This window comes from Vulpes lagopus, chromosome 7 (genome assembly GCF_018345385.1).
Source record: "Vulpes lagopus strain Blue_001 chromosome 7, ASM1834538v1, whole genome shotgun sequence".
NCBI classification, from domain to species: domain Eukaryota; kingdom Metazoa; phylum Chordata; class Mammalia; order Carnivora; family Canidae; genus Vulpes; species Vulpes lagopus.
In genome coordinates this window covers 25,076,313-25,100,486 of record NC_054830.1, presented here as the reverse complement: position 1 = coordinate 25,100,486, position 24,174 = coordinate 25,076,313, and the positions used below count along the sequence as shown (strand labels likewise).

At 38.9% G+C, this 24,174-nt stretch overlaps 2 protein-coding genes across 5 annotated transcripts in view; one reads left to right on the top strand and one right to left on the bottom strand.

Annotated features, from left to right (window-relative positions):
* The first annotated feature begins 351 nt into the window (after positions 1 to 351).
* Positions 352 to 24,172, top strand: ASB14 (ankyrin repeat and SOCS box containing 14). 3 transcript variants are annotated; one of them, XM_041761932.1, is made up of 11 exons: positions 352 to 431; positions 992 to 1,121; positions 2,600 to 2,655; positions 3,103 to 3,234; positions 3,332 to 3,490; positions 6,853 to 7,098; positions 9,675 to 9,846; positions 10,322 to 10,865; positions 13,104 to 13,257; positions 14,365 to 14,565; positions 23,105 to 24,172. In XM_041761932.1, the coding sequence occupies exons 2-10, from the start codon at positions 1,000 to 1,002 to the stop codon at positions 14,541 to 14,543; spliced, it is 1,764 nt and encodes a 587-aa protein (XP_041617866.1). In that variant the 5' UTR covers positions 352 to 431; positions 992 to 999; the 3' UTR covers positions 14,544 to 14,565; positions 23,105 to 24,172. The 3 variants fall into 3 exon arrangements, with proteins under 3 accessions (XP_041617866.1, XP_041617865.1, XP_041617867.1); XM_041761931.1 differs by having other exon boundaries at positions 352 to 444; XM_041761933.1 differs by lacking the exon at positions 352 to 431 and having other exon boundaries at positions 970 to 1,121; positions 14,365 to 14,575.
* APPL1 (adaptor protein, phosphotyrosine interacting with PH domain and leucine zipper 1) overlaps positions 19,692 to 24,174 on the bottom strand; it is a 36,831-nt gene continuing 32,348 nt past the window's right edge. For both annotated transcript variants that reach the window (XM_041761930.1, XM_041761929.1), the window contains one exon: positions 19,692 to 23,182. In XM_041761930.1, the coding sequence (XP_041617864.1) occupies positions 23,036 to 23,182 (147 nt within the window). In that variant the 3' untranslated portion in view covers positions 19,692 to 23,035. The remainder of the gene's footprint in view (positions 23,183 to 24,174) is intronic.

The following is a 24,174-nucleotide window of genomic DNA, read 5'->3' as shown; positions in this document are numbered from 1 at the left end:
TGGGACTGTTGGGACAGTTGTTTTGCTAAATCGGTCAGAGAAAAAAAATGTTTGGCCTCTCAAGTGGAAAATTGATTCTGTTCTGCAGTGGCTATGTGCGTGAGTCTTAAGAGAATGAATTTATTTCACACAGAAAATGCCCCCCTGCAAAAGCATTTTATACCAGGAATAAAATGTTTGGTCCTTTAAATTTGATGAATATAGCAGTGAAGAAAAGAGATCGTGTTTCCAAAGAGAGCTAAACCACATAAAAAAAAAAAAAAAAACCATGGAGAATATGCCAGACTGTCTTATGATCAGGTATTTATAGCAAAGCTATTAATGGAATGGTCACTACAGGGGAGTGGAGATCCTAAATATAAATGAAAATTCTGATGTGCTAATCTTTAACAGTGAAAACTTCCGTGCTCTCCTAAAGGATATAACAGAAGGTAAAAGTCTTTGGTATGTGATCAAACCTATTCTATGCTAAAATGGAAAAGTTCTTTTAAAAACCATTGGGATATTGCCTAATAGAATACATTGTTTTTTTACTACCACTACTCCTGTCATATGCTGTATTATGAGAGTGCACATTCCTGTAATATGTTTGTTTTTAGTGTGTACTGTTATTTTCAGCATAAAGACGTCCTTCGGGGTAAGTGCTACATTCACTGAGAAAAAACTCCTAAGCCAAGTCTAAAATAAATCATTATTTTCATAGTTAAAATGACACCTACCTAAGTTTTATATGAAGGTGGTTTTTCTTGAATAGGCTTTAAGTAAATGGCTGCTCATGGAGACTTATAATTTATGTTAAATTTGTGGCGGTTCAGAAAACTATTTTAAATTTATTGGAAAAATTTAATGAGTATTTTTTTCTAAATTTAGCATCTATCAATCCTATCAATTTGTAGTTTTCTGAATTTCACTTGCAATTTTAAGTATTTTATTATCTTGTTTTCACAGCTGGAAAAATATTTTTAATTCATTCTGACTTTAAATCTGTCAGCATTCCACATGGATAATTATACCAGTGATGAAGACACAGATGAGGACTTTGATACCCAGCTCATCATCCAGTGGAGTTTACAGGATGTTCACCGGCCGGGGACTACACAGCAGGCGCCTGCAGATGAGAGGTATTGTATCCCACTGGTGATGTGATGTGAGCATTCAACAGTTGAGACTTGTCATTAGCATGATGCTAGTGTTATGATAAAAACAGGAGAGGAGGTCAAAATCCAAGGAGCTCTCATTTAAATACCTATGAGACTTGATGTCTCACCAGCCAGACAGGAAAATTTGGAAATAATTCAGGATGTAATTAGGGAGTAAACAGTTGAAGGAGTTTGGTAGCAATTCTGGCTTGGGGACTGGCAGGCTGGAAATGAGAAGAAATACATGAGGATATGAATAGAGGACTCGAATGCATCTTGTCTTTGCAGAGCCAAGGGAATGCATAAATTCAACCAACACGAAGAGAAAATTATCCTCAACCTCAGTGGGGAGATAAGGTCAGGTCCAGTCTTTATTCAAATCAAAGGAGGAATTATGTAAACTTAAACCCTTTCCAAAGGGTGTGTATGCAGAGTTCTGTAATGACAGCAATAGAAAAGGAACTCATGGGTCCCCCAGTGGTGGAAAAGAATCGCCCTGGAGGTAGAATGTTCACAGCCAGGCACACCTGCTCAAATGGTCTCTGGCTAGCTGATCTACAACCTCATTCCCGATCCCCCCCCCCACACACACACACCTCTGGCTAGTTACTATTGTTTTTCAGGGTAATAAACCCTGTTTGCTTGGGATGGTGATTTCTATTTGCCTGCTGGAGGTAAAACTGAATAAATATATTTTAACTCCAAGAGATTTTATAATTATAGAGATGTTGACCTAAAACTATAGTTTGTTTTTTTTAAGTAACAAACTCATGGACTGATCACTTTGTGCCATCCTATTTAAGCATCTCATAAATATTGACTCATTTAAATTTTAATTCTCATGTAGTAAGTACTATTATCCCCGCGTAGAGATGAGGAGACAAGTAAGTGTTACCCAAAGTCACAGGGCTAGTAAGTGAGAGGCAGGCAGTCTGGCTTCAGAGTCTGTGCTCTTTACCACACCACTCTTACACTTTTGTGTTACATTTAGGAATAATCTTTAAAATTTTATAAAGAAGTTGGGTTTCTTAGATTATGTTATTTAACCTTATGATTAAAATTTTTAAATTCATTCAGTAATTAAGTCATTATTTTAGGTTGAAAGGCATTAAGATTTTGATGATTGAAATGTTTCAGAGAAATTAAAATTAACTATTGCTACAAATCTCTGTCATTGGACTTGCAAGAGTTATGTGGTACTTAGGAAAGCTTGCTGAGTTGGTCAGGCACTTGAAGGAATTAGGAAACACTTCTTGAGACAGGTGGAATAATGCCGGAAGAGCAGTTTCCCTGGAGCGCATTTAGGGTCACACTGTATTTTGGAAGTATTTCCGTGAAGCCTCAGTAACTGCCTCAGTTCATCCTCAACTAACTACCATTGCCCTTACCCTTTGTTTTTTTATTAAGTGCCTTTGTTTTTCCCTCAGTTTGGGGCTTACATATATATGTTTTCTATGCAGCTTCCATCACTTTTTGAGAGCTGAGTACAAGAAGATAATTGAAACAATAGAGACAGTTAAGTACTCTTCCTATTCTATTCCTGCTAAATTCAGGAAGCCTAGAAGCAGGTTCTCCCAAATGCTCAATATTGTGCAACCCAGATCCACCTATGATTCTCTAGAGCCCATAAGAAAATACTGTGGCACAATTTAGCAAAGCCCTGCTGAGTTCCTGGGCGGGGCGGGCGGGTAGGGGCTGAACTGAGCTGTGAGCTGTTGGTCTGTACATGACAATATGAGGAGGGGCAGCCGCAGGCCTGATGGGGGGCAGGGGGTGCTAACAGAGGAACGCTAGGCAAAAGGCCTTACTGCTGCTTCGTCCTATGCCTATGCCATTTTCATGTGTCTCTCATGAAGCGTGGCGGTAGAACTCTGTCCTCTCCTGACGGTGGAATTCAGAAGCAGCTTGGGCTGCCTCCTGTGTGTGCCAAATGTGAATCTGTTCCCATTTGACTTGTTAATAGGTAAGGAAGATGCATTGTCACACTTGACCAAGTACCATTCTGCTTTTGATGAAGCAGATGGGATGGGCTGGCTTCCTCTGCATAAGGCTGCGGTGCAATTAAACAAGAACATTTTGGAAATAACCCTGAAAGGTAAGCTCCCTTTATAACTCTTCCTGATGATTCTGAGAAATAAATTTAAAACTTATTTCTATATCTTAACCTGTGTGGTCTAATGGATTTATTTCAGCTTCAAAACCCAGCGTGTGGGAACAAACCACCCACAATGGTGAAACACCACTTTTTTTGGCTGTCAGCACTTGCCTCTTAGAAAATGCCAGTTTTCTTCTTCTCAATGGCTGCAATCCGAATGCCAAGAATTCTGAAGGCAATTCTCTTCTTCTTACAGGTAAACTAATACCTTGTCTCTGGAAAACAGTCTGTGATTCCGAGTGTCACCTATGCCCATAGGTTTCAAAGGGAACTTTTTAAAATTTTAATTCCAATTTAAATACAGTGTAATATTAGTTTCATATGTACAGTATCACGAGTCAGCACTTCCATACAACACCTGGTGCTCATCACGACAAGCACACTCCTTAATCCCCTTCACCTATGTCATCCCTGCCCTCCTCTCTGGCAACCATCCGTGTGTTCTGCATAGTTAAGAATCTGTTTCTTGGTTTGCCTTTGTCTCTTTTCCGTGCCCCCCACCCCGCCCCTTGCTCATTTGTTTTATTTCTTAAATTCCACATGTAAGTGAAATCATACGGTATTTATCTTTCCCTGATTTCACTCAGCATAGTACTCTCTAGCTCCGTCCATGTCATTGCAAATGGAAAGGCAGCTTTTTGTGCATAGTTGCCGTACTGCCATCCTGGTTCCACCTGACCAGATGTGGGTACCTGACCCCCAAGAGGTTTTCTATAGAATGGCCTGTGGGATGGCCTGGTGTAGAATCTCTGCCAATTAGGTGATCATTTTGCACGGTTGCTTAACGAGTTAATTTGGGTATAAGGGGTGAACAGAGTAGAAGGAGGCAACTGATGGTAGGTTGAATATAAATGAGCGATTTTGCTCCCTCCTGAGTCTTCACTAAAATTATACTTACATTGTTTAGAAGAGGTAAGATACGGGGGTGCCTAGGTGGCTCAGTTGGTTAAGCATCTGCCTACCGCTTAGGTCATGATCCCAGGATCCTGGGATTGAGCCCTGCATTGGACTCCTTGCTCAGTGGGGAGCCTGCTTCTCCCTCTCCATCTGCCTGTTGCTCTCCCTGCTGTTCTCTCTCTCAAATCAATAAGTAAAATCCTTAAAAAAAAAAAAAAAGAGGTAAGATACAAAACAATGAGAAGAACGGGAGAGGATGGGATCCCTGGGTGGCGCAGCGGTTTGGCGCCTGCCTTTGGCCCAGGGCGCGATCCTGGAGACCCGGGATCGAATCCCACATCGGGCTCCCGGTGCATGGAGCCCGCTTCTCCCTCTGCCTGTGTCTCTGCCTCTCTCTCTCTCTCTGTGACTATCATAAATAAATAAAAAAATAAAAAAAAATAAAAAAAAAAAGAACGGGAGAGGAGACAATAGCAACATAGTTTTTTAAAACCTGGAGAGCAGGTGGATGAGTAGTCAGTGACAAGAAAGCCAAATCTTAACTTGCTAGTGGAGAAAGCAACACAATTACATCAAAAGGTATGGGAGTTGTGGGTAATAGTTACCTTGTGGAGCACCGGTGAAGGACACGGAGCTAACATAGGAAAATTGCTGGAACACTATTAAGGAACAAGTCCTCATAGCTGCAGATCCCTTCTCCCAATCTGCCCTGCAAAGAGAGACCCCTCTCTCCATGCCACCTGAATTCTGGAGGTTCATTTTCTGGGCAGTTTAAACAGAGGCTCTCTAGACTGGGGGGATATTCAGCAATGGTGGGAGTACTGGATGGAAAACACTGGAGAAATTAAGCAAACACAGGTGAGACCTCCCAGCCCTCCTCTTCCACCAGGATTCTAGAAAGCTGGCAGCCAGAACTCTGCCTTCCAAGAGGAGGCTTCTCTGGGGAATTTGATATAATGAAAGTGAAGTTGGGGGCTTCCCAACAAATGGCCCAGGCATATCAATACTCAATTAGGAACACAGTCCAGGAGCTACTCCCAATGTTCAAGATCCCCAATTAGCTCTAGTCCCCAACTCTTAATCACGAGCAGACTGACAAGAATGACTATCTGAGAAAAGACTTCAGCAGAGATAAACAACTTGAAGGAGACAGACTATTTATGGAAAATACAATGTAGGGGGAAATTATGATAATGTTAGAAAATTTAGTGAGAAGTAATGAAATAACAGGACATTGCAAAAATATTGAACCAAAAAATGCTCTTGAAAATTAAAAATGGTAGTGGAAGTATAAAACTCAAACCAAATGCTGGGAGATGAAAGCATCCAGAAAAAGATAAGAAATGGGAAATAAGAAAGAAAAAGAAAAAAGCTCAGACTATCTAAAAGGGAGCAACATGTGAATCTCAGAAATACTAGAAAGAGAATAGACAAGATGGAGATGGTATATCATCAGTGAATAAGCCAAGAAAATGATTTCCTAAAACAAAGGATAGGAGTTCCCAAAATCAAAGTGCACACTAATGCCAGCTCAATGAGTTAAGACTCGGTACCCTTGGCACTCTGTATTTCCAGTTCTAGAGCACTTTCCATGGCACAGTATAAAATGGTTATGAACAGAATTCACACGGATTCAACATGTGTCACCTAGCAAGTTTCCTCACACACAGTGGGTGCCAATAATTAACAAATGGATAGAGAGATGGATAGGAACATATATTTTTTAAAGATTTATTTATTTGAGAGAGAGAGAGCACAGGCATAAGCGATAGGGGCAGAGAGGGGGAGGGAGAGAGAAGCTCAAGCAGACTCTAGGCTGAGCATGGAGCTAGACATGGGGCTTGATCCCAGGACCCTGACATCATGACCTGAGCCAAAACCAAGAGTTGGTCACATAACTGACTGTGTCACCCAGGCACCCTGAGAGATGGATCCATTAAGTTGTTTTAGAATCTTCAAGGACTTGCAGATTATCATCCATATGTGAATGATAACAGCATAAATGCAGAAGAGCCAATTAGAAAATTTTAACAAAATATGAGGTTAAAAATAATTTCCTAGGGCGCCTGGGTGGCTCAGTTGGGTAAGTGTGTGACTCTTGATTTCGGTTCAAGTTGTGATCTCAGGGTCCTGAGACTGAGTCCCAAATTGGGCGCCGTGCTGAGGATGGAGCCTGCTTGGGATTCTCTATCTCCCTCTGCCCCTCTGCTCATGCACACATGTGCAGTCTCTCTTTCTCTCTCTCTCTCAAAAAAAAAAAAAAAAATTTCCTGATTATTGCTGGTTTTGTTTCTCTTTGTTTAATGCACTTAATAAGCATTTCTAGGGCTGTATTGGGTACTTAAGTTCCCATTTTCTTGAGGGAAGCAACATAAAAATGATAAATGAAAATTTCACGTTTATGTTTTTCAGCCACCTTAGCAGCCAATAGATGACAACTGTTCATGGCTTACAAAAAAGCCAGTAGGCTATTGATATAAAACACTATTAATATTATTAGATATAAGCTTCATTTTACAGTCTGTTCCCTAAGCACAAAATGCTGGCACATGGAAGTAGGTAGGAGGTGCTCCTTAAAAAGCCTGAGGGACCCTGACTAATAAGATACCCTGGCCATAATTTCCTGGTGAACATTATGCCTATTTTACTTCTAATTTCCAGCTGTTCTCCGTGACTCCTATGAGATGGCTGCCTTGCTGATTGGCTATGGGGCAGATGTCAATCTGCGGTGTACCAACGAGAGGACAGCTCTCCATGAAGCAGCCAGACTGGGCAGGCAGGACATAGTGAAGCTGATATTGGTTTCTGGGGCATACCCTGACCCACAGAGCTCCTATGGATTCACTCCCCTTGCTCTTGCTGCCCAGAGTGGACACACTGAAATCATGGAGATGTTACTGCAGAAAGGCAAGATTTTCTATACGGTCAGCACACTCCCAAGGGGTAACATGATGCAAGCGTCCTCCTATTCATGGAGAGCTTCAAAATAATAGAAGTTAACATTTTATTTAAGCCTAACACAGATATTTGATGAAAGCATGTGTGAACATTGGCTACTAAAAAGCCTAGAGTAGAGACTGAATATTTCTCCTTCAATGTGAAGTAATTTCCCTAAAATTAGTAGGGTGCAGGTTACTCTTTTACATAATATTCCCTAACCATGCTGAGGATGGTTGGGTTTTTTGTTTGTTGTGTGTTTTCCTTTTCTAGATTCACAGAACAAAAGGCCCCACATCACCCCCTACATGCTCTGCTGAGCTAAGTCACAGGGCAGTCCAGTGTGTTACCAGATGCTTCAGTAGTTAGGAATTGTTCTTGGTTGCTTCTCTCTGGGTCCCAGTTCTCTCTCCAGTAATAACCACAACTGAGAAAAGGGGAAGGCAACTTATATTTATTGAGTATTTTCTAAGCACCAGACATTAAGCTAACTGCTGCTTCATGTGATCTTCTAAAACCCTGTGAAGTAGGCACTATCTTCATTTTACATCTAAGGATAGAGGGTTACGGGTGGTACCAATTGCAGGACTTCCCTTTAACCCCCCCCCCCCCCCAATTCAAGATCCTAGTTTAACTGGCAGAGACCCTGGCTAAGAGAACTTTGGCATTTATTGTCTTTGAGGCCAAGACACCCCCCCCCCCCCCACTGATGAAGTAATGTAGTATCTAGAGCTTTGTGTCAAAGAAGCAAATCCTTACCAAGATTTAATAAAGTCCCAATATTAGATTTACCTTCTTTATTCTCCTTCCTGTTTATGTACAGAAGCCTTATTTCTTTTTTAATAATACATGGTCCTGATCTCCAATATTCTAGAATATAGGGACTCCTATTTTTAAGAACGACTTTCTGCTTTCTAGACTTACCTGAAACTTTCCCATCATATGGGGTGGTGAGGGGGACTTTGTAGTTCCCAATAGCCATAAGACAATTTAAATAAGGTGTTTTAAATGAGCAATATCAGCAATGTCTAGAGTCATTAGCTAGAATAACAAAAACATTGGATCTTTAATCTACACAAAGAGTCACCTTTTATGTAGATCATTGATTAAAATATAAAGAGGAGAGGCACCAGATTTTCAATTCTTAACTCTTTCAAGAAACCAGCATCAGTTGACCTCAATAAGGTATTTCCCTGAGGTTACTCCCTTATGAAGTAATTTATACAAAGTGACATAGGTAGTAAATGACAGAACCAAGATTTGAACCCATGTCTGTCTCATTCCAAGTCATACTACTTTACCACCCTGCATTACCAGAGTGATAACATGGCATCATAGAAATGGGCCCTGGATCTGGACTACCTGTATGTGAATCCTGACTACCTTGCTTACCAGCTGTGCATCTCTGGGGAAAGTTACTCAAACCTCAACGAGCCTCAGTTTTTTCATCTTTAAAATGAAGATACTAGCATCTCATTGTTAGGGTTGATGTGAAGTTTAGAAATTATGCATACAGAGGAACCTGTACATAGTGAGCACTCTTTCCATGGAGGCTGATTAGACTTTTCTTCATGTATTCTAGGAATGGAGTTCTTGGGCAGCCACTATATTCTGATGACTGTGGAGTCTCTACTAATTTAAAGCTACTACATCTGTTTGATATGAGCTGTGAATGTGCCCAGAATGTTTTTTCAAAACCCATTTTACTGAGAGGCCTTCTCCAATTGACCCAAAATTCATTTCTCCTTCCATCACCATCCAGCTCCCCTCCGAATCCAAAACTGAGATCTTTTTTCTTTTTTTTTTTAATGTCTATAATCTTTTTCTCCTTTTTAAAATTTAAATTCAATTTGTCAACATACAGTGTAACACCCAGTGCTTATCCCATCAAGTGCCCTCCTTAGTGCCCATCACCTAGTCACCCTTCCCCCCACCTGCCTCCACCTCTGCAACCCTTTGTTTCCCAGAGTCAGAACTGAGATCTTTTAGAGGACATTTTGCCTACACCTGTCCTCTTACCATCCACACCATCACATGACACTCAGCCTACTGGGCACTACAATTTATCCTGTTAACTGTAAGTCCCGAACTTCAGCTACAAACAACTACATTGTAGCTTACTACAAACAGCCCCCTAAGAACATGTTACACCAGAACAAATGCCATAACACTAGATGGCATGGTCCAACAGGATGGGTGGTACCATCCTACATAGAAGTATGGGGTAGGTGGGCTTTCATAGGCTGGTCTGGAAATAAAATCACCTTTTGTAACCTCGCTTCTCCTGGGATTTTCAAGTCCCAAACAAATAACATAGAAGTACTCTGTCAGCCTCCTCATTAAAATTTAGAGACTGCTTGCATCATTTCTTCCTTGCCCAACTGCATTATAAACTAGCTGAGAGCAGGAGGTACATTTTTTATTTCTTTTAGTGCTTTGCTAAAATGGCTCCTTAATAATTGCTTTTTGGTAGTGCCAATATATTAAGAATGCTTAAGACAGTGGAAAAGACTCTTTTGCAAAACAAGACCTTTTTCTCCTTTTAGGAGCTAATGCTCTTGCTCAGGCCTCTGACTCCTCGTCCATCTTACTTGAAGCCGCTAGTGGAGGAAATCCAGACTCTGTGGCCCTTTTGCTAGAGCATGGAGCTGATGCCAACGTCCCTAAGAATTCAGGCCACCTGCCCATTCATGTGGCAGCTGACAGAGGCCACCTGTTGTAAGTTCATTTACATTATTGAGAAATAGTAATAGCTACGGTAGGGGGAGGGTTTCAGAGCAGCTTCTGGGAACTTTATATTCTTCATCTCTGATCCTATAATTCCAGCACCCCTTCTAAGATAAGAAACTCAACCAGTCAGTGAAGCCAGGCATCCTCTGTAGCCAGGAGCGAGATATAAAAGTACTTTATTATCAGGTCTTTAGGCAATACGGGGACACTCAGGTCTCCCTGCTTAGACAAATTCTGAGTTTTATATCTAAACGGTAGTTTCATTCAACTTAGTACTAAGTATCTGAGCTTTTGGATGCAGGAATTAAGCACTTTTCGGCTGGGAGTTCTAAATGCCACCTGATACTAATACCATCTGGTACTAGTATAAAACCATCGTAAACAGGTTACTGCTGCATCTTAACCAAGACAGTTTTTTTTGTTTTGTTTTGTTTTTTTAACGCACTTTGAAATTCTTTCTCAGAGCCCTAAAGCTTTTGGTTCCAGTCACGGATCTTGCTGCCATTAAGCAGAGCGGGATCAGTCCTGTGCACTGTGCGGCAGCAGGAGCGCATCCCCAATGCCTGGAGCTCCTCATCCAGGCGGGATTCGATGTGAACTTCATGCTAGACCAGAGAATCCGCAAACACTATGACGACCACAGGAAGTCAGCGTTGTATTTTGCGGTGTCAAACGGTGACCTCTCTTCAGTGAAGCTGCTTCTAAGTGCTGGAGCTCTGCCTAACCAAGACCCTGTTAACTGCCTCCAGATAGCCCTGAGGATGGGCAACTATGAGCTGGTGAGTCTGCTGCTACGGCACGGAGCCAACGTCAATTATTTCTGCAGAGTCAACCCTTTACATTTCCCGTCAGCCCTGCAGTACACGCTGAAAGATGAAGTCATGCTCAGGATGCTACTGAATTATGGGTATGACACAGAGAGATGCTTTGATTGTCCTCACGGAGACAAGGTTCATCCTTGCTATACCTTTGAAGGCTGGACATCTACAGTCATCAAAGATACCATGGTGAGTGCACAGTACTGTCCGTATCCACGTGCACAGTCGCTCTTGGTGGCCCTGAACTACAGCAGTAGGTCACGGTCTATCCATTCTCTCCAGCAGCTCACAGCTAAAAAGACTTTAACAGGATAAATACATGTGAAGTAGACACAGTAGTAGACGTAAAGGTACAGAAACTGTTCAGAGGGAAAAGTGATTTGACTTTACCTAAGGAGTTTCACCAAATGAAGTGGCATCTGAGTAAAGTTTTAAAGAACCAGTGCCATCTTATTAACTAGATATGCTTTTTCTTTGAAGGGGGGAGTTACCCAGCTAAAACGTTTCTGGGGTCCTGATACCTGTACCCCCTCGGTTCTTGGCTATCTCTTTTAGCTCTAAAATTTGATTAAATAGGTTTCTTTGGCCATCTTCTTCTTCTTTTTTAAAAAAGATTTATTTGGGAAAGAGAAAGAGAAAGAAGAGCACGAGCAGGGGGAAGGGCAGAGAGAGCAGCAGACTCCCTACTAAGTGGAGAGTCGGACAACACAGGACTTGATCACAGGACCTTGAGATCATGACCTCAGCCAAAGGAAGACACCCAACCAAGCCACCCAGGTGCCCCTTTTTGGTCACCTTTTTGTTGAAAAGGGAATCACCATAAATAGTTGACCACCTCCTTCTTGAGACATCTTCCTGTTGGCTTTCATCATACCAGCCTCCCATTCCCCCCCTACCTGGTCACGTCTACTTCCCCAAACCAGAGCGTATACCCCTGATTTCTCAAAAAGCTGGCATCCTTCAGGTTTCAAGTGTTACCCCCTCAGAGAGGCCCCTCCTTTCCTGTCCACCTTATCTAAGGTGGGTGTCCTCCCTAATCTGCTGCTGCTGCACTTACCACTTGCCAAAATGATCTGTAGAACACTTTCTGATGATGTGTCTCCTCCACAAAGACATCAGTGTAAACTCCTATGCACCACTCCCCTCAGCTTAGAGATCTGTGCTTAGCAGAGTAGATATATTAGAATACCTGAGTCCATAGTGAAATCAGAACAAAAAAAAGGAATGGAGAAAGCATTTTGAATCAATTATGAAAAGTGAAAGACAACATCTTGTTTTAATATTGCATACTACTTTTAGGTTATGATTAATGTGGGAGAAGGCATTTAGGTATAGATCATCTTGTACTATTTCCTGACTTTTTATTTTATACTATTTAACTTCTTTCATGGGCACCTCGCTAGAGGTGTATAAATTACCTACAGACAGAAACTATTCTTTCCTTCAGGCATGAGGCATAGGTGATGAATGACAGAAAACCCAAAATGAGTGGTTTTAATAAGATGGCTCAGGGTGCCTGGGTGGCTCAGTTGGTTAAGTGTCTGCCTTCAGCTCAGGTCATGGTCCTGGGATCGAGCCCCGCTTGGGCTCCCTGCTCAGCAGGGAATCTGCTTTTCCCTCTCCTCCTGCTGCTCCCCCTGCTTGTGCTCTCTCACTCATGCTCTCAAATAAATAAAAAAATTTTTAAAAAAATAATAAGATGGCTCATTCCTCTCTCATATAAATAAAGGCCAGAGGTAAACAGCCTTCTAACTGGAGAGCTCCATGATCACAGGAGAAACTTGTGTCCACAACCCAGCCAGCAAGGAGAGAGGCAGGAAGCAGCAGCACACACCTTGCTCTAAGTGCATTCTGGGCATTGCTCACACTTCCACTCACATTTCACTAGCTAGAACTTAGGTGGCTGCGTCTAGGGGCAAAGAAGCTGGAAAGGTAATCTTTATTCCAAGAAGCCCTGTGGCCAACCAAAGGAGACAACAGGTATTAGGTAACTATTTCTTTCACATCTTGTTTACATCTTACATAGTTCTGAAGATACAATAGTAAATAGATCTTCAAATGTGAGACCTAAGGACTAAGGTCCTTGGGGCGCCTGGGTAACTCAGTCAGTTAAGCAGCCAACTCTTGATTTCAGCTCAGGTCATGATCTCAGGGTCCTAGGATCAAGCCCCACGGCAGGCTCCATGCTCAGTGGGGAGTCTGCTTGATGATTCTCTCTCCCTCCGCCCCTCCCCACCCTAGAATAAATTAATCTTAAAAAAATTTCCAAAAAACAACAACAACAACAACAAAAATTTCCTTGTTCAATGCCTTAATTTATAAATGAGGGACTTGAGACGTTGGTTCTTGACTGTGAGTTTAGTGTTCTAAACCACATAGATACTTAAGTTTTTCATTTACTTTCATAGTTCCAATTTTCTCCCCCAGTTCTGTGAAGTAATAACATTGTCGTGGCTGCAACATCTCTCTGGAAAGGTTGTTCGAGTGATGCTTGATTACGTTGATCAAGTTCAAATCTGTTCAAAGTTGAAAGCTGTGCTCCAAAAACAGGGGCTCTGGTCAGAAATCCATTTTATCTTGAGTGAGTATTTTTCTTTCTTTTAGAAGATTCTTACCAAAAAAATTTCTATTGGGTTTTTACATTCTTATTTGCTTTGCTTTTTTGTTTTTTAAAAAGATTTTATTTATTTATTTATGAGAGACACAGGCAGAGACACAGGCAGAGGAAGAAGCAGGCTCCTCGCAGGGAACCCAATGCAGGACTCGATCCTGGGACCCCAGCATCACGCCCTGAGCCGAAAGGAGACGCTCAACCACTGAGCCACTCAGGCGTCCCTCTTATTTGCTTTGTAAAAAAACACTCTTTTCTGGCTAAAAGCCTTACCTATGGAATGCCTGGGTGCTCAGCAGTTGTGTGTCTGCCTTTGGTTCAGGTCATGATCCCGAGGTCCAGGGATCTAGTCCCATATCAGGCTTTCTGTATGGAGCCTGCTTCTCCCTCTGCCTGTGTCTCTGCCTCTCTCTCTGTGTGCCTCTCATGAGTAAATAAATAAAATATTTTTTTAAAAAAAGCTTTACCTAAAGAAAGCAAGGAAAATACTATATATTCCTATCTAAAAACAGTAACTATTTATAACTTAATTTGTACTTAACCCCATTCCCCATAGATGAACTCTGTCAGGTAATCACATATTATATGGTAGGTGATAGCTTTCTCCTAATCGTATGGAACACTGTAGATATAGTGATTAGCAGCTATGAAATGGTAATGAAAACATGGATGAGAAATGAAGATTGAAACCTGCAGATAATACTGAATGACCCTTCAAACCACATTCTTTCACAGTGGCACAGAAGTCAAGAATTTCTTTCTAGTTTCCCCACAAGGTGGTGGTCTTTAGTTCCCAGGCTGACCCTGACGGGGTGGTGAATACATGTAGATTTAAGGACTTCAGACCCAACACTGATGCCGGCCTTTGGGTTCTTAAATTGGCCAGGTTCTGTAATCACGTCAGTAGAAGGGCTGCAAGGAGAAGGGAAAGGCTGTGGTTCCCTGTGAACTTTTTCCATTTAGACACTGCAAATGAAAATTTTGGTTTAACACACATTTGCTGACCAAACCCTAAGATCACTAAAAAAATGAAGCAACTCTTTTTCCTTCGGGTAACGCGTGTTTCTCTCATTTCAGCAAACCCTCGACCCCTCAGACATCTGTGTCGCCTGAAGATCCGGCGGTGTATGGGGCGCTTACGTCTGCGCTGCCCGGTCTTCATGTCCTTCCTTCCGTTACCAAACCGTCTCAAAGCATATGTCCTTTACAAAGAATACGACCTTTATGGACAAGGAATTTTCACAGGAACCTGGTAGTCAAACCATTCTGGATGAAGAGGTATAATTCTGTAAGCTGTATTTCTTAAAGTTTGACTTGTTACATGATTCATTATTTCTCACTTTACCTAGCAACCAAAATCTCAAAGCAGTCTACATTCTTTTGAAATATGATATTAATATTTTCTTAATATGCTTAATTTTGCTTCTCAGGGGGCCTGGGTGGCTCAGTTAAGTGTCCGACACTTGATCTCAGCTCAGGTCTTGATCTCAGGATCATGAATTCAAGCCCAGTGTTGGGTTCCACGCTGGACATGGAGCCTACTTAAAAAAAAATTCCTCATATTGCTTTTCAAGAACAATCTGACAGGCAGTTTAAAAAAATACTCCTCCCCTCAAAGTAAATTAAAAAACTAAACCCAAACTGTAAAATTTCAACTAAGAGACATACATCAGTGCTCATTCTGTATTGATTTTACATTAAATGTATGAATCTATATTTCTAAATGTCAAAACAATAGATGCTACCTCAAATAATTCAGGATAATTATTAACAGTAATTCTTTTTATAGAGAAGTACATACATAAAATGTCTTAGGAATTACATTGAATAAAATACGGACCCCAGTACGTGACCTACAAATGAGCTGTTCTTGTGCAAAAGTCCAAAGGCCAGTTTAAGTGCCTGTTTACAGTCCTGCACAGAAATAGGGGGTTTCGGTTAACTGAAATAGAACTTTCATTTGCAATGTCATCATTAATGGGAAACATGCAGTCGTTCTTTCCACAGAACTCTGGCTGAAGGTTACCACTTATTGGTTAATGTTACCACTGAGACAGAAGTCAAGTGTTTTCAAATGGCTTAGTGATTCTGTACTGAACCCAGTACAGTACTAAACCCACAAGAGGGGCTCACGGACAGAAGCAGTTATATTTATGTTAATGCCATATAGTTAACATACAGTGTTATATTACTTTCAGGTGTACAATATAATGATCCAACTCTTCTATACATTATCCAGTGCTCATCATAAGTGCATTCCTTAATCCCCATCACCTATTTAACCCACCCCCCCTCCACCTCCCTTCCGGTAACCATCAGTTTGTTTTCTCTAGTCAAAAGTCTATTCCTTGGCTTTTTTCCCTTTGCTCATTTGTTAAGTTCCACATATGGGTAAAATCACATGGTATTTGTCTTTCTCTGACTTATTTCGCTCAGTGTTATATTCTCTTGATCCATCCATGTTGTTGCAAATGGCAAGATTTCGTTCTTTTTTAATAGCTGAATAATATTCCATTGTGTATGTTTACCACCTCTTGTTTATCTATTGATGGACTTTTGGGCTGCTTCCATAATTTGGCTATTGTAAATAATGCTGCAATAAGTTGGGGAGCGTGTATCCCTTTGAATTAGAGTTTTTATATTTTGGAGGTAAATACCTAGTAGTGTGATTACTGGATCATATAGTTCTATTTTTAAGTTTTTGAGGAACCCCCATACTGTTTTCCACAGTGACTGCCCCAGTTTTCATTTGCACCAACAGTTCAGTTTTCTCCACATCCTCGCCGACACTTGTTTTTTATTTTAGCCATTCTGACAACTGTGAGGCATCTCATTATAGTTTTGATTGCATTTCCCTGATAAGTGATGTTGTGCATCTTTTCATGTATCTATTGGTCATCTGTATGTCTTCTTTGGAGAAATGTCTGTTCATATCTTCTGCCCATTGTTTAATTGGATTATTTGTTTCTTGGGTGTTGAGTTGTATCAGTTCTTTATATATTTTGATACTAACCCTTTATTGGATGTGTCATTTGCAAATATCTTCTCCCATTCAGTAGGTTGCCATTTAGTTTGATGATTGTTCCCTTTGTGGTTTATCTTTTTATTTTGATGTAGTAGCAATGGTTTATTTATTTTGCTTGTTTCCCTTGCCTCAGGAGACATATCTAGCAAAATGTTGCTATGGCTGATGTCAGCAATATTACTACCTGTGCCCTCTTGTAGGATTTGTAGTTTCAGATCTCACATTTAGGTTCTTAATCCATTTTATTTTTGTATATGGTGTCAGAAAGTAGTCCAGTTTTCCCAACACCATTTGAAGAGACTGTCTTTTCCCCATTGTATATTCTTGCCTCTTTTGTCAAAGATTAATTGACCTTAAAATTATGGGTTTATTTATGGGTTTTCTACTCTGTTTCATTGAGCTATGTGTTTTTATGCCAGTACCATACCATTTTGATTACTACAGCTTTGTAATATAAATTGAAACCTGAAATTGTGATACTTCAAGTTTCTTTTTCAAGATTGCTTTGACTATTTGGAGTCTTTAGTGATTCCACACAAATTTTAGGTTTGTTCTAAAAAAAAAAAATTAGGTTTGTTCTAGTTCCATAAAAAATGCTGTATTTTGATAGGGATTGCATTAAATCTGTAGATTACTTTTGGTAGTATATATTTTAACAGTATTTGTTCTTCCAATGTATGAGCATGCAATGTCTTTCCATTTCTTTGTGTCATCTTTAGTTTCTTTCATCAATGTTTTATAGAGTACAGGTCTTTCCTCTCTTTGGTTAAGTTTATTCCTAGTTATTTTGTTATTTTTGGTGTAACTGTAAATAAGAGGGTTTTTTCAAAACTTATGTTCCACTTAGTTAACATACAGTGTAATATTAGTTTCAGATGTATAATATAGTGACTCAACACTTCCATTCATACATCACTCAAGCCCTCATCGCAAGTGTACTCCTTAATCCCCAGCACCTATTTACCCCATTCCCTCACCCACCTCCCTTCTGATATCCATCAGTTTATTCTCGATTGTTAAGAGTCTCTTTCGTGGTTTGCTTTTCTTTTAATGTCAATTTCTGCTGCTTTCTGTACATTGATTTTGTATCCTGAACTCATTTACCAATTCTAGCATTTTGGTGGTCTTTAGGGTTTTCTATATACAGTATCATGTCATCTGCAAATTGTTAATTTTACTTCTTCTTTACCAATATGGATCCTTGTTGTTATTGTCATCTAATCACTGGGGCTAGGACTTCCAATACTATGAAGAGTGGACATCTTTACCTTGTTCCTGGCCTTAGGGGAAAGCTTTCAGTTTTTCCCCCTTGAGTATGATGTTCACTGTGGGTTCTTCATATATGGTCTTTATTATGTTGAGGTATGTTCCCTCTAGACTTTGCTGAGAATTATTTTTTTTAAAGATTTTATTTATTTATCCATGAGAGAGAGAGAAGGAGAGAGGCAGTGACACAGGCAGAGGGAGAAGCAGACTCCATGCAGGGAGCCTGATGTGGGACTTGATCCCGGGTCTCCAGGATCATGCCCTGGGCTGAAGGCAGCGCTAAACAGCTGGGCCACCCAGGCTGCCCGCTGAGAATTTTTTTATCATGAATAGATACAAATGCATTTTTGCTTTCTCTTATTGATGTGATGTGTCATGTTGATTATCAAACCACACTTGTATCCCAGGAATAAATCCTACTCAACTGTGGTGTATGATTTTTAATGTAGTGTTGGATTCTGTTTGCTAGTATTTTGTTGAGAATTTCTGCATCTATGTTCATCAGATACTGGCCTATAGTTCACTTTTTTGGTGGTCTTTATCTGATTTTGGTATCAGGGTGATACTGACCTCATAGAATGAATTTGGAAGTTTTCCTATTTTCTGGAATAGCTTGATAAAAGTACATATTAATTCTTTTGTAAATGTTTGGTAGAATTACCTCTGAAGCCATCTAGTCCTGACTTTTGTTTGTGGGGAGGTCTATTTATTTATTATTTATTTTTTACTACTGATTCAACCTCTTTGCTGGTAATTGGTCTGTTTAAATTTTCTATTTCTTCCCGCTTCAGTTTTGGTAGGTTGTTTCTAGGACTTTATTCTAGGTTGTCCAATTTGTCAGCATATAATTTTTCATAATATTCTCTTATAATTGTATTTCTGTGGTATTATTTGGATTTTTTTTTTTAATGAGTCTGGTTAGAGGTTTATCCATTTTGTTGCTCTTTTCAAAGTACCAGCTCCTAGTTTCATTGATCTGTTCTATTCTTTGCTTGTTCTTTATCTAGTTCCTTTAGATGTTAGGCTTTTTGAAATTTTTCTTGCTTCTCAAGGGAGGCCTGTATTGCTATGAACTCCCCTCTTAAAACTGTGATAGCAGTTATAGAATGTAATTTAAATTTTTATTTCTGTATGCTCCATGTTGCAGGAAGTACAGGTTTCTATATAGGAAATGAGGAAAGTAACTGAGGAAACATATCCAGCCACACCTCTGTAGAATGTAGATGGCACATCAACAAGGAGAATAGAACAGTAGGTAGGATGACGTGGGTCCATTTTCACCACAGACCTAGTCAACACAGCCCTGTTGTTTATGTTTAGCATTAGTATACTTTCTTAGCAAAATATAGTCCATCTTAGGGAGACTGAAGTTAGAGGTTTTCTTTCTGATGTGAAGATTCACGGCTATACAGACTAATTCAGTAAGCATAGACTTTAATGATACATGTTCACATTAAAAACTTGCAAAATTTGCTGGCATGAATAATTTTTATTTTTTTAAATCAAATTGTGGGGTCTGTTTATAAGTGAGTAGTGGCTTATAGGTACGTCAATATACAAATATATTTAGGATATACATGCATTTAGATGAAATTACATAATTCTAAAGTTAGTTTTGTCCACTCCCTGGACCTTTTAAAAGTGTATTATTTCATAAAATTCAAAACAACTAAGAACAGATACTCCAGTAGAAGAAAAGAACTTAAGTGCTATAGGAAAGTATAAAAAGCACATGGGAAGAATGTGTATTAGTATTAAAATAACAGGCCAAGCCCACTTAAGCTGGTGTACACAACCTGCCTCTTTAAAATATATGTATTTCTTTGAATAGGGCCAACCATAGCAAGTACATATTGTCTGTAACATTTCTAGGATAATGATTGAGAAACCTATTTTTCTAAGAGAAAAAATCACTAGTGATGAATTAGTATTATTTCCCAGTTAAGTGACCTTTTCTTTCATTTTAGCTGTTATGGAATTGCAGTGCGGCTAGATGTGTAATTATAGTGTGTCATAACAGATTAAGAAAAAGTCTATTTGTTTCACAAGCATCATTTGGAATGACTTGGAGAAACAGAATTCTGAGTATATATCAAATACTTCATACAAAAAAGACTATACAAAAATCATGGACTTTATTATACATTAAAAATCTCCTAACAGCATATTTCCTGAAGCCTTATCAGAGAATACCTACTTTGACAAAATGAAAAAAATAAGCTCTCCACCCCACATGTATACTGTTACATAAAGTTGAGTTCTTCAATTCTAAAGGGAAATGTAGCATGAATTTTAATTGTATATATGCATGATTAATATCAGTGAGATAAGAACTAATTCACTTAACATTACAAAATCACCAAATATACAAAGCAGTTTTGCACGTTATAACTTAATCCCCAGTTCTCATATTAGCTGAAGTAAATTACATGAGTACAGCCACAAGAGACTAGTTAAAAAGTATAGTATAGTTCCAGTTTCAAATCTTTGTGTTATTAATGAAGAACAAAATTCATGAAAGAAGAGTAAGCCAAACTTGCTTAAAATAAAAGGAAAGGCTTGCTTCCTACAATGTGTTTGAATATTTAAAGTACAGTTGAATGCTAGGAGGTTGGAGTCAAAACCAATGTTAGTATTTTCATTTTATTCAGGTAGCAGGTTTTCAATACACAGGATCTTAGGGTCTGTCAGCATTTATAATAAGATTCAAATCTTAAATATCTGTAGTTCCTACATATAACTCAAAATTAACTCAGATGCCTTTACCACACAAGACTGTACATTACATAGAATGTTATGCATACCTTACTATCCTTTTCTCAAGCGTAAGAGTAATAATTTTACCACTCCTAGAGCCTGAAAATGCTTTTGAAATTAAACACAAACTAATCATTGTAGAAATGGCAAAAACTAAACTGGCTTTGGGGACTCTGTTCAGTCCCTTGATAACAAGTTTTAAAATTTTTAAAGGGAAAAGCTGTAATTAAGTTTCCTATATACTGACTTCATTACCATCGTTAGAAAAGTACTGTTCCTATACGTAGCAGAGTGCATAGCTGAATTAGGTAGACTTAATTTCTTTTAAAGAATGTTTTGTTAATTTCTAAAAACCATCAAGTGTAAGTTTGAATCCGAGAAAGCTACCTCACAAAGCATTCAGAACCAGATGTGATTTCAAAGAGTAACAGACCAAGATCAGCTTTAACATTATGCAGAAACTTCAAACAAAAAGGCAAGTTTTTTAAAGTCGATGCTTAAATATCTGCAGTATGGAATAGTTCTTATAGTTCTATAGCAATGGACCAAAAGTTCAAATACCTAAAATCGTTAATCTCACACATGACTTCTATTTGGTGTTGTAATGCTCTTTGGTCTGATCTGTGGACATGGGTGTGTTATTGCATAAATTCCTATCAAAATCATGACCTAAAACGAATTACAGGTCTATCCAGCATCCCTAAGTTGGCCAGTGCCTTTAACTCCAGCATTCACTTTGACCCAGAGTACTAACAACTGTGCCCTGTACTTGTTACCAGGCACAGTACCAGCCTCCTAATGCTGACCACCTTCCTTGTAAGTTTCATCTGAATTAAGTGAACTGACAACTTAATAACATAAGCAAAAGACTTAAACAGAGAGCTTACTAATTCTCAAAAAGGTCTTAATAGCAGGACCTGCCATGACTAGTGAGGTGCGGACCACAGACATTTCAACTTCTACCAAAGGAATCATATAGCAATTATTGTGAAAGCATTCCCTTATAGTAAGCACAAAATCAACTTTCTCCAAAAAGTACTCCATAAATTTCTATTTTGTTACTATATGTTTGGGTAACATAAGGCTTCAAAATAATGATTATCAAGTAATCATTATTCCCATTTGGCACGTGGATAAAAAGAATATCATGATCCTATATATAATTATTCCCTTCCACAGAAAACAGTGTGCATTCAGTGTGAAACAGCCACATTGTATTGAGAGACTAAAACAGATGCCATCTCTAATTCAGAACTAAGAAAAGACTATCAAAGAACAATGGGCTTTTCCATCTTGAAGTGGCTAATTTCTTGAAAATTTTAGATGTATGACTATGTATTTTGTTCAATATATTTAACTTGTCTCTTTATAGTTTTACACGTGAAACAAAAAAAATTTTACATAATTTCTATCAGCAATATTAAAAATCTGAGTAAAGAAAAAAAAAAAGTTTTGACATGGCAATAGGGAAACGTCATTTTAACCTAGGCACCAGGCTAAAATCTTTCCTTGGTCAACTCTCTTATACCAAACATTCAATTCCTTTCAATCTTTCATGGAATTAGACCTTTTACTCATTTGAAGAGTACAAGTATTTACAATAATTAGTGCAAATTATTCTCATATATTATTTGCCTTTGTGGATATAAAGTGGTGATCAGTATTTTATCAAAACATGGAATTATGAAAATACTGTGCATTTCAGTCTGAAATTTAAAAGATTACATTTCCTAAACTAAACTTTGGGCTTTTTTACTTTAAGCAGGAAACAACGGTTATAGAACTTCTTTTGAAATGTCACTTGATTTTGAATAAAAATTATTTCACACAATGCAGAAAATACGATGTGTTATCCTGTAACAATATCTTACATGTTAAGTCCTAATCTAAAATGTACTTGAACAAAAAAAAAAATCCCTTTTAATAAATTCCAGAATCTTATTTTAACCATTACTGCTCTGCAGCAATAATTCAAGTCCCAACCTGAGAACTAAGAATGTGATAATTAAATGCCACGGGCTGTATCAATCTTGAACTGAAGACACTTATGCTTCTTTCCCACTGGCATCAGGTATAGATCAGAGAAATGTGAGCAATCCAAGAAAGTGCCCTGAAATCACAGTACCACCTGCCACAATTTGAAACCTTAAGTCTAAAATTTCTCTAATTTTATATAAAAGTTCTATTGCACATTTAATAATTAAAATATTTGCAAACTTGTAGAATTCTTTGTATAAAGGGTTTTGAATCAATTCAGTCAAAAGCTTCCTCACTGCCAGCAAAAATGTTTCTAATGAGAAGAGGGAGCATATCCATGAATACCTGAAGCTGAAGAATAAAAGTTTTCTTATGGTCAGAGCCAATTACAATGCAAGATAAGAAGTTCACAATTTGAAGGAAAAAAGGCTTGAGCAAGTATAATTCCTCAGCAATCTACTTCAAGGAGATGAACAAGTTTCTCTTAGACATGTGGAATTTGATGTTACTGCATAGTATATTATTTTTAAGGGAAAAAAAATCAGTGCAAACCTAAGTGATCAAGGTCAATCTTATTTTTAAAAATGAAGTTAAAACAAACAAGCAAATATAAACTTTAGTCTCCTTGATATTTCAACATAGTTGTTACCTTGTGCCATTTCACCACAGAAACTGTCAATAAATTCCAAGGGGGGAAATACCAACCCAAAAGCAAGGATAAGTTCATGCTTCTGATTCTCTTTTCTTTCCTTCTTCTCCCAAATCACTCTCTTCTGACTGGCTACTGCTAAGGACAACAAACTGCCCCTCACTACTGGCTTGGTTCGGTCTACTGGAAGCAGCTATCAAGCGACTCTGTTCTTCTAAGTCCTAGTAGAAAAGACAGAAAAGAAACTAAGTTTATTATTTGCAATCAAATGCAAAACTATGCATTTAAAATACAACTTGAGAGCTACTTCAATCCTTTTGTCAAACATTTATGCATAATTCTGGCAACTTACTGAAAACAAAGGCTACACACAACCAGTGCAATACCAAAGTGAATTCTGGCACCATTTTAGAAATCCTGTAAAAGCCAACGTTGCCCTCTTCTCTGTTTTAATGGCAACAATAATATTCAGACCATTGTTATCTCTCCCTATATGCCAATACAATGTTCATAACAGATCACTCCACATCCCTGCCTAACCACCACCACCCCCCCCCACCCCGCGTCCAATTTATCTTGTTAGATCAGTTGTTGCCCTCCCTCAGCCTACCCTAGCAAGAAAGCCTCAACTTCATGGTCATCTTCATCATATCTCTCTCCTTTGTCAGAAAGTCCAATTTATTCCCAATTCCTGCTGATCTATACTCAGTAAGTATCCGACAAATGTCTCTTTTTTCCCCCCACTGTTATTGCCAATGCCACAACCCATAACTGGGTCTTACAATCTCATGTGTTCTTTAGATTTTGCTCTAAAATTTGCCTAAATATTATCCTGTTGGATGGACAATGATTTGACACTCCTGGTAGCATTGAATGTTTACATATACATTCCTGGAAACCAGTAAAGCTGTCAGCAATGGCAGTTAAAGCCCATACACATGTGTACACATAGGGCCATTGGAATATAGAAATATAAAAGTTCTGATATGTTTGCTAAACAGTAAGTCAACTACATGTCGGTTACCATAGTGTGAACATCCTATCAGAAGACAGACGTCTTCCTTTTCTGCTGTGCTATGAATCATCTGGTTATAAAGTGGCTGAGGAACGAGAAACAGACTTTCATTTGGAAATTCAAATCTGAAAGTCACAGTCCTGAATTAAGGAAATTTCATAAACATTACACCAGAGAAGATCTAGATATTGGGACTAC